The 11,267-nt window shown below is 37.8% G+C and overlaps 1 protein-coding gene across 1 annotated transcript in view; it reads left to right on the forward strand.

Moving 5' to 3' along the window:
• Positions 1 to 217: 217 nt before the first annotated feature.
• Positions 218 to 11,267, forward strand: part of clec16a (C-type lectin domain containing 16A) — a 71,455-nt gene continuing 60,405 nt past the window's right edge. Inside the window, exons 1-7 of the mRNA XM_053514212.1 lie at positions 218 to 440; positions 2,802 to 2,930; positions 3,037 to 3,170; positions 3,253 to 3,401; positions 5,122 to 5,227; positions 8,302 to 8,425; positions 9,120 to 9,294. Coding sequence (XP_053370187.1) covers positions 367 to 440; positions 2,802 to 2,930; positions 3,037 to 3,170; positions 3,253 to 3,401; positions 5,122 to 5,227; positions 8,302 to 8,425; positions 9,120 to 9,294 — 891 coding nt within the window. The 5' untranslated portion in view covers positions 218 to 366. The remainder of the gene's footprint in view (positions 441 to 2,801; positions 2,931 to 3,036; positions 3,171 to 3,252; positions 3,402 to 5,121; positions 5,228 to 8,301; positions 8,426 to 9,119; positions 9,295 to 11,267) is intronic.

Consider the following 11,267-nt stretch of genomic DNA (forward strand, 5'->3'; position numbering starts at 1 on the left):
TTGTAGTCCATAACCCGCGGCAACGCCTTTACAGAGAATACACTGAAACTACAATTCCCATGTGTACACCGTTCTCTATAAGGATCTCATACGACCAGCGGGTTTTATTACAAATCCCTCCCTCGTTAAGCTGTAGTGCACTAAGCCGGCACGTGATTTAGTCAAGTCCGAGGCTACGTAGTGCACCCGATGAAGGCCTTTGGGAGTGGATTGGATTTCAGCCGCTCTTGTCTGTCAATGTCCTCGCGCTAACTAACGATAGGGATGTTTTCTCGCTCCCTCGCTCTCTTACAGCAGTAATGGATTATTTTAGTTAATAGTTTAAGTAAATACAATAACCTGACAGTGTAGAAGAGCTCTGCCACGATGTTCGGACGGTCCCGGGGCTGGGTAGGAGGGCAGGGCAAGTCCAGAAACATCCACTCTCTGGATCACCTGAAGTAAGTGTCGCGAGCCCGTGTAGCTTAGCACAGCTAGCCGAAGCGCGCGAGCTGCGTTTCGCAACAAAACACCAGCTAGCTGTTTAGCCAACTTTATTTTTGTTTGTATTTTTTGTGCATTTTTATTATTATAAGCCTTTAAAAATGACATATTGTTTATTAGCTGTTCTATAAAATAAGCCTGGCTGTTCTGTGAGCTCCCTCTTCAGGCGCTACATCTGACGTGCTTTAGTGTAATTACGTACATTTACGCATTATCTGTACACACACACACATATTAGTTACGTGACGTTAATTATGTGTTGCAGAATATGATCTGTTTAAACTAACCGGCGACTTCTCAAAAGTAATCATTTCAAGTGAATGTTTTACAGTTGCTCATCATGTGAATAACCGAATTTGTGTGTTTGCGCTCGTCTTATTTGCGTATTACGTCATGACGTACGTTCAGTAATTCCAGTTGAACAGCTTCCCCCTGTTTTGATCATCTATATAAATAAAGTCAAAGTTTTGCCTGTACATTGATCAGAACTCGCACTTCCAATCATCTTTACGTTTCATTCACCGGAGGACCAAAAAAACAGTCATTTCTGTATGTCTGTCTGTCTGTCCAGCCAAATTTTATCACAACATCACACAAACCTGTCTGGACAGAATTTAATAAAACTTCTGCAGTACTTATGTAGATCTCTGCCTGAAGTTTAACCTGCACCATAAGTGAAATCAAAATGTCGAGTAAAAGCGATGTTATGAACAGTTATGTGGCGGATTTAATAATCTACTTTAAAATCAGCTACTTTCACTCTCCGATTACCGAACAGGGAGTGAATTAGTCTGACGATGAAAGAAGGACAACTTAGTGTAAACAAGGCGTAAAATACTCAACCTTACAGAATTTGATTTCTTTGTATTAATAAGTTAGTCAGAGAGTTCTGCTATAGAGAAAGACACACAGACATGTACGTGCACGTGTTGATGATGCACACTAACCCTAGTTCCTATTCATTTCCTTCCCTGTTTTCATAATTAAAGTGATGTTGTGAAGCAGACGCAACTCCTTAACTTACACGCTCACTGTCAAATTGAGTTTAAAGACTTTGAAGGCGTTTTAGGAGGTTTAACATCACAGTTTCTTTATAATTCTACAGGTGGTGCTTTAAACTATTTAAGCATTTTAATCTGGTGCAGTAGAAGTGAAGTATTTGTTAATTTTGTTAAGAAATAATAATTATGGCGGATGATAGAGATACACGCTGCTCAGTAACAATTAGGGATGTAGCTATCGAATATTTTAGTAATTCTGAGTATTCTACAAAAATGTAACCGATTAATCAAGTAATTTGCTTAATTAAGCAAAAAAGTAAAATATATAAGAGAAACAAAAATTAATTGGTTTTCTTTTTTAAAAAAAAACTGCATACAGCATTTTATCAAAAATAAACATTGTCATTATTTACAATACAAGGAATAGCTTAAAGTTGACTAAGATGAATTAAGCGCATTACAAATTATATATATAAATTATATATATATTTTTCATATACAACATGTATTTGTTTTTATTTCGTGTAATTTTTCATCATAAACAATATTTATTTAGTGCTTAAACTTTTAAAATTAATTAAAAGAAGCTTTGAGGCAAAAGATTTTGCCTAGATTATTTTTTGTAATTCAAATTACTCGAGGAATCGTTTCAGCCCTAGTAACAATGTAGCTTTGTGTTTAATTTAATTTGAAATTTAACTTCTGTGTTTAAAGTTAGTTTGCGATGTTTAAATGCTGCCCTTTGTTTTTTTTAAGTGAGGAAACTAATGTGATTAGGAACAGGCTGCATAACATTACTTATTCAGTTTTTTAAAGGTTTATAATCGTAACAAAATCAGGGTAAAAATATAATATTGGAACCAGGTTATTTATAAAATCGTGATATTTATAGAATCGCAATTCTAATCGAATCGGCACAGAGGTTTTATGATGATATTGTATTGGAAGGTGACTGGTGATTCTCGTCACTAATATACTGGAGGGTAAATTTAAAAATTATCCGCGCTGTAGAATTTATTTTAATTAACCTTTAGAAAATGAAAAAACATATTTTTTTTTTCGTCTATAAACAAGCTTTCGCATTTACTTGTTATAAAATGTTTTAGGCCGAGCTTTGAGTCATGAATGCACCGCTGTCTTAACTTCGAGATCAGGACTATAGGCAGGACGCTTTAACATCTCAAAACATATGCAGAAGTGTAAGGATGTGCCTCGTCATGCCCTTGGATAGCAGTCCTCTGTGTTTAATCCGATGTTTAGACTTTTAGACAGCAGACTCTCCTGGTCACACTGACCCATCTTGTTTCGTCTCCTCAGGTACATGTATCACGTCCTGACGAAGAACACGACGGTGACCGATCACAACCGGAACCTGCTCGTCGAGACCATTCGCTCCATCACCGAAATCCTCATTTGGGGCGATCAGAATGACAGCTCGGTCTTCGAGTGCGGTTCTACCTTCCTTTTTATTAACACTATTACTGTTATTTTTATTATTATTATCATTGTTCGTCCTGAGTGCTTGAGGTTTTACTCTCCCCACTTTCTCCAGCTTCTTTTTGGAGAAGAACATGTTTGCGTTTTTCCTCAACATCCTGCGTCAGAAGTCGGGCCGGTACGTCTGCGTGCAGCTCCTGCAGACGCTCAACATCCTGTTCGAGAACATAAGTCACGAGACGTCTCTGTGTAAGCACCCGGCTTTAACCTCAGCGTGTTTTTTAATTAGCTTTTTTTTTTTTCCCGTGAGTTATCTTGTTGTTTTCTGCAGACTACTTGCTGTCGAACAACCACGTCAACTCCATCATCGTGCACAAGTTCGACTTCTCTGACGAGGAGATCATGGCCTACTACATCTCCTTTTTGAAGACGCTGTCGCTGAAGCTCAACAACCACACAGTGCATTTTTTTTACAACGAGGTAAGGTCCTGGTACGATCCCGCTCCGGAAGGTTCCGGGGGATAAAAACATAAAATAAGAAGGAGTGAAGAAATATAAAAAAATAATGACGCTAAATGTAAACAAATATTAACCACAGAATAAAAAACAATAGATATATTTTTGGGTTGTTTTTTTGTTTCTGGTTCGGCTCCTTTGTATAGGGGAAAGTTATTGGTGTACTGTAAATGGTTGCACAAGTTATCTCTGGTACGGCGTTATTACAAGGCTGTCTACGTAACGTCTTCATAACACATACACAAGACTCTACAGCTTGGTTAGAGTCGAGTTTGTTGGTTACACCTCGGTTGATCATTTTCCTGTCTCGTGAGCTGTGTTTTATTTATCCCGTAACCTCCTCTGTCCCGGTCTGAAGCTCAGAGTTCAGAGCTTATGTGTGCGTTACGAAGTCCTCATTTAGCCAGCCTTTGAATAAAACGGTACCTTATGTTCTTTATTCGCGGACACCTCCGACCCACGGCGGTGTGCTGGTGTCAAGAATAGAGAAAAACTGCAAGGAAGGATTTGCTGTATGAGAGATTTGTTGCTGCGAGCGTTGACCGTTTAGAGATTATACACTACGAAAAAGAAGAAAAAAAAAACCAACTGTAAATAATACCGTGCCTGTCTGAACTACTAACCCTGGGTTAAAAAGAGGTTTTAGATAGGGGAGGTCATGTGATGAGGAACTTGCACAAAGTAAATAAAACAATCTGTCACACTGTTTTTGTCTTTAAGTTTCTGCTGGTCATAAAACTATAATAATAATAATAATAATGATAATGATAATAAACATAAATAAACAGAAGACTCACATAGACTGAAATAGTCTCTTATAGGCACAGACAGAATCAAATGCACATTAACAAATGCAGATAGACACTCATGCACTCATGTACATTAAATATATAGTAACAAACTCAAGCACACACTAACAGACTCGATCCCACTCACATAGACACTAATGCAGTCGAATACACTCGAGTAGATGCTTAGAGACATGACTAGACTCGAATAAACTCAATTACTAAACGTGCCCACGACTTCATTCACGTGAAATTTACTTACACACTCATAAGCGCGTTTTAAAAAGTGTACGTTACCGTAAAGTGCGCGGAGTGAAGGACTGAGATCGCGTTTAATAAATAGATTTCAATTGCACACTCGTACGCGGGTATTAAAAAAATGTACAGCGCCGTCTGTTGAATTAGGAGATTTACTTATGATTTTTTTTTTGGAAAGTTGATTTTTTTTTTAATGATTTAAGGGCATTTCCTATTTACATTTTAATCTAGCATATCTTCTTTTCCAGTGTGCCGACCGTGATAAAACAAAACCCATATGTTGCCTCAAGCTCGTTCAAATACACCTGTGAAAACCTCATTAAAATTCGTTCTGTAGTTTTTACATGATGCTGCCCAAACAAACTTTAAAAATTAATCACCATCTTGGTGTGTCCTGTTACTCATCTCATCAGGACGTTCTTCTTTTTAAATAATACTTAAACACCAAAAAGTTCAGCAGCTGTGCAACAGCTTCGCTAGGGTCAGATCTTATGATAGAATGAGAGCAGGTGTATGGGATCCTGGAGGGACATGTAGCGTTAGAGGCGGAGTGGCGAGTGTGTCCCCGCAGCGCTCCTGTCTCTGAGCCAATCCTTCCTGGTGTTGATGTCCTCGCTCTGTGTCTCCCATGCTTTCAGCACACTAATGATTTTGCCCTGTACACGGAGGCCATTAAGTTTTTCAACCATCCAGAGAGCATGGTCAGGATCGCAGTCAGGACCATCACACTCAATGTGTACAAAGGTGAGTGAACGGCTCCCCGGCTCCGTGCTGCACCTGTCTCTCTCCCTCTCTCTGTCTCTTTCTCTCTCATAACGCTACTACGCTGACGCTACTGCAGGTAACACACTCACACACACACACACACACACACCAAGGTTCACCTGTATAATTTATAACATAGGAAGTTTTATGTTAATAGTTTATTCAGTGATTAAAACATTCTTCTTCTCACGCTTGGCTTTTTTTCCTCTTGGATTTTTTCGCGAATGCCGTGAGGTTTATCAGGATTTATTTTGAACCTCACTCCATTCCTCTGTAGATGTTCCGACACTAGGGGTGTGACAGATAACAGGCACCGAATCTTCCTTTTCCTTCACAGTGCACCTTGTTTAATGACACACTACAGTGTTTAATGCTGCGGTGGAAAGGACAGAGAGCTGGAAGTCTTACTGATGATTGTGTTTCCTTCCAAAAAAGTTAAAATGTTCATTATGGTTTAAACACTCAGCCGTTACACTGATGACTGTAGAACTCGTGTATGAAATATAATCCGAACACATTGTTAAATAAACTCTCCATCCCAAAGGTGCCTAAAGTGAAGTCAGCTAGCATTAGTTAACATCTGCTCTGTCACACTCTGGGTGTAAATGCAGAAAGAGTTTCCTGTTTTTCTTGGTTTTGTTCAGGATCTTGTGTTACACCTCTGGGGGTCTGGGTTTGTGCAGGGTGTGTAGTTGAGGTGCAGTAGTTTTTTTTTAGCACATTTTGAGCTCCATTTGTTCCATTTAGTCTCTTTAACCCTATTAACCATGTGTCTGTTCTTCCCTCCTCCGTCTCTGGTGACTCCTGTGTGCCTTATTCCATTCCAGTCTCATGTAAGTTGCTCAATTTCAAAACTTTAATCTTTTTTCTTTCTTTTTTTTTGTGCATGCTCACTTTAAAGTTATGAAATGCTTTAGTTGGTAATTATTCTGTGCAAAAATCTACAAATAAAAAAAAAATGAATAAAATCATGTCTTATGGAAAAGGCCTTGGTTCACACAGCAGCACTGAGTAGCACCTGTGTGTTTAAGAGTTTATAGTCTTTAAAGTCATAAAAATAAATCACCTTTAATTAAAAGTCACCCATTTCAGCACAATAACCACGTGATTAATTACATCCTCCTGTCTGTAAGCTGTAGTTTTAGTCTTTTATGCAGTACATTTCATATTTCCTCAACTGCAAGGCACTTTCTCACCTCTGCTGTTTTCACACATCAGTCATAAAATTCTCATTAGCCAAATGTTGTTATATTGTTTATATACTGTATAAACGGAGTCAGCTAAAGATATATACACACTTCAGGGAAGGAAAAATACTATGATGTGTATTATATTAATATAATATTAATAAAGGGCGGTAGCTATCGAATATTTTAGTAATCGAGTATTTAACAAAAATTTAATCGAGTAATCGGATAAAATGCACTTTTGCTTAAATAAACAGCATTGAAAAATATATAAGAGAAACAAAGATTAATTGGTTTTCTTTTTTGAAAAATCAACTTTTATTTTTTAAATGCATATAGCATTTTATCAAAAATAAACATTGTCATCATTCATCATACAAGGAATAGCTTAAAGTTGACTGAGATGAGTTAAGTGCATTACAGTGCCATACATTCTTATTTTAAAGCCTTTTCTCAGATGCAAAAAACTAAAAAAATGTTATTTTAAATTACTAAGTATTAAATAAAGTAAAGCACACATTAAAATAAATAATTATACAAAAACACTACGTTGTGCAACTTAACTTTCTTAACTAAAAGTTTAAAAAATTACATCTCAGGCATCTGAGACATCTTGAGACATCTCAACATAAGCCTTTACTGACGATTTCTGTGGTTTTCTCTTGCTGGTTTCTTTTTCTTTCGGCTCACTGATATTTTTATCGCTCCTTTCCATTTTGCAGCCGCAACAAAACGCTCCATCAAATCAATACACAGCTAACTGTTTGCGTCTTCTTCCGCTTTGTGGGTGACGTAAGCGCTTCTTCTTCGTCTGTGTTTACTGGCGGCTTGCATCCGGAAGCGCGCCAGAATCACACCAAACAAATAATTGCGCAAAAACATAACGCAACCTTTTAAAATTAATTAAAAGAAGCTTCGAGACAGAAGATTTTGCCTCTATCATTTTTTGTAATCGAATTACTCGAGAAATTGTTTCAGCCCTTTATTAATAATATCACTCTCACTCCCTCATCTTCTATACAGCTTTATCATGTATTCATCCAAGTGTGCTTAAGATCATGTTTGTCTTCAGGTTAAGATCATAATGTATCATCTTAGTAAATCTAATACAGCTAAACAAATCTAATATCGCTACATAGACACGTTGTCTAAGTATACTGTAAAAGTTCGAAGTGCAAGCCTCCTTTTATTTGCTGTAGTTTATTTTACACAAAACTGAGTGATTAGTTGTGCTCGTCATTTATTTGTTATCTTTTAATGTATGTTGGCTGAATTTATTGTTTGATTATTGCTATTGATATAAAACGACTGGTTTAGGTTAAATGTTCTGGATTGTGCTGTTGATCTCTGCGCTAGTGAACTAGCATGAGGACGCATTTCTAATCGAGACGCTACCGCTCTCAGTTCTTTAAGGCCGCATGCGAAACGGATTTAAACGTAATAAAAATAAACAGCTTAAACTCTGTAGTATAATCCAGATATGAAGACGCAGTAACACTTAGACGTTAAATGATCTGAAGTTGATCGGATTGAGGTCTGCATTAGTCAGCCTTCTTGTGCATGAATGTACAGTATACACAAACATTTTCTTTTTATTTACAGGATTTTCATGAAAAAAAATCTTCCTGTGCAAATGTTTATTAATGTTTTATTTATAAACGCTTTTGTGTTCAGCATAACGTCAGCATAAACATTAGACCTTCTTGGGGTAACATACGGGGCAAAAATTTTTTAGCGCACTCTCTCGACACTATCAGCTTTAAGGTGTATTAAAGCATGCTTACGCGACTGCTGCTAAGACCAGAGATAAATCTTCTGATTATTTACCGTAACGTGTCCTAAAGTGTCCTCCTGCTCCTCCTGCAGTGGACAACCAGCACATGCTGCACTACATCCGGGACAAAACGGCCGTGCCCTACTTCTCCAACCTGGTCTGGTTCATCGGCAGCCACGTCATCGAGCTGGATAAGTGTGTGCAGACAGACGAAGAGTAAGAATCGCAGTCATGTCCTCTTTCTACGATACAGCAGGATTTTTTTTTCCTTTAACAGCTCAAAAACGTAGAAAGATGTTTTTTTTTTTTTGGCATTTATTCATAGTTTATGGAAGGACTCTCCAGTATCAGAGATAAAGCTGGAAATTTTCTGATAACTTGAGCTTATTTTTGAGTTTTTTGAGTTTTTTTTTTTTTTTAGTGCTGTTGCGAGCAAAGTGTAATAAACGCTTTAAGACAGCTGTTCTGGGAAAATAACTGATTCATCCCACCACTTTTGTGTTGTTGATTATTTTCCTGTAGCGGCAAACCAGATTTAACACTGTGGTGTGTGTATACATAATGTAGTTAAACCACTGGCATTAGTGTTAAGACTAAGGGCAGTTTTGTGGAAATCTGTGTAAACAGGAATGATCGTCTGAAGGCGTGATTATCATCTGTCTATGTGTAGCTCTGATAACAAACACTAGAGGGCAGTGTATGACAGGCAAAAAACCTTTTGTGCTTTTTTTTGAGACTGCTTAAATAAAGAAAACGTTTAATGTAATGCATTAAAAAAAACTAGATTCATTGTTACAGTGACCTAGATGTTGGATTAAAAATTAGATTTTTGAAAGATTTAAAAAAAAAACAAACAAAAAAAACAATACAGATGCTGCCGTGTGTCTATTCTCGGTTTTATCTTCCCCAGGCATAAGAACCGAGGGAAGCTGAGCGACCTGGTAGCCGAACACCTGGATCACCTGCACTACCTGAACGACATCCTCATCATCAACTGCGAGTTCCTGAACGACGTTCTGACCGATCACCTGCTAAACCGCCTCTTCTTGCCGCTTTACGTCTTCTCACTGGTCAGCCAGGAGCAGGTGAGCACGGCCTTAATCCTGAATCACACCCAATCATCAGTTGAGGAAATAAAAAAAGTTTTGTTTCATTTTGTTTTTTTTAGCCAGTTATTATTTCTGATGTTTAACATGAAAGTGGAAATACTGTTTGTTGTGTAGTGTAGTGTATGTGTGAAATACAACAGGAACTCTTTGTTCAAGTCAAGTAGGATTGTATTGTTATTTCAACCGTATACAGTTCATTAGACAGTGACACGAAACAGCGTTCCTCCAGGACCAGGGTGTCAATTAACAAAACTATCTAAGGACTATATAAGCTATAACATAAGGAGTAAACCTCTCTATGTCAGCGTTATAGGAAAATAATCAACGACACTGAAGCTGAGTCACTCTCACCACACCAGAATAGATTTTTTCCTCTAACAGCGCATCCTTACTGTGCTTTTTTTAAATTTAGTGTGAAAAAATTAAGGAAATTGACAAACTTGTAAAACTCCACTGTAGTCATAGTTAGTTTTTTCCCCCCTCACCATTTTTTCTTTCTCTTCCACTTAAAAAAAAAAACAACAACTTCTAAGATACTAAGATGAAACATATTCCTGGCTAAAAGCGAAAGTAAATTCCTTTGTCCTGAGCTTCTTTCGTCTGACCTTTACAAAGGACTCGCACTGGAAACACACTTGAGATCCCTAAATATTCTTTTTAAAATAAGCGTCTCTTATAAAACACTGTTGTTGTTTTTTGGTTTTTGGTGTGTTCAATTTTTTGGTCTCTGAATGGGCTGTTGCTATAGAAACGATAACAGGTTGTGATTTACGGCTGCCCTGTTCTCAGAGAACTTTAATCAGTGCGGTCAGAATGTGGAATTGGACGGCACTGTGGGATTAAAAAAAACTGACCTGTCTTGAATGGAGGCGCAGCCTTTAAAAATAAATACTGACTCTCTAAACGGAATATTGGTTTAATGTAATTGTTATTATTGGCGTGGCTGTTTTATGTTGCTCCGGAGGCCAACAGTCTGAGCATCTCGCTGTGTTACAGTTAGTTACTTGTCTTTGACTCGGGCAGGGATCAGTTACTCAGTCAGAGCAGATTCTCCTACACACAGTACGGGCCGTTATGTGATGTGGATGTTACGGATATTTATCAAAGCTGTATAGTGTATTGTATTACATTTGTATTAGACCAAATAGTCAAGATACTTTACACATACAGTGCTTTAACAAATATTTCAGCTTTGTTTATTTGCTAATTTACCACATGGAGTCAGTGGAGTAAAACTCAACACTCGTTAAATAACTGGCATGGCAGTGTGTGAAGGAACACTTGGGCATCAGGTGGAACTAAGCAACGGCTGAACTCCAGGCTCGGATGTATTCAGTCCGTTCTCTTCAGTGCATTTTCAGAAAATGTAACAGAACAGCGGTTGTCCTGGTGGAACGCTGGTTCTGATAAATAAGCATTGCAGGTTTCTAGCATATGGAGCTGCGTAGCTCCAGACCGGTCAGGGCGCCCTACTAACCCATATCCTCCACCAGAAACTCCTACAGTATGCATCAGAACAGGATTAGATTAAAGGATCTGCAACTGATGGCTTGGTATGTGATACAATTCAGTTGAGTTCAATTCAATTTTATTTGTATAGCTAACAATAGAACAATTGTCATTGTCGCAAAGCAGCTTTACAGAGTCAAAATAAATAATGGAAATTTGTATGAAATGTGAATGTGTATGAATTAAAATGATTAGACACACACACACAGACCATCAGCGGTCTAGTGGTCTAGTGGAGTCCAGGCCTCGAAGGGTCACGGCACAAGGACGACCTGCGTAATACCGGACAGATTGTTTTAATGCCATGGTTGTGCAGAAAGAAGAGGCTGTGTATTTAAATGTAAGTCATTTGTTAATAATATATTTATTCACATGCAAAACAGGGTAATGCAGAGAGCGTGATGTACTTTCCAAAGTATTCTATATTTAAATAAAGACTG

This window comes from Clarias gariepinus, chromosome 16, assembly GCF_024256425.1.
Source record: "Clarias gariepinus isolate MV-2021 ecotype Netherlands chromosome 16, CGAR_prim_01v2, whole genome shotgun sequence".
NCBI classification, from domain to species: domain Eukaryota; kingdom Metazoa; phylum Chordata; class Actinopteri; order Siluriformes; family Clariidae; genus Clarias; species Clarias gariepinus.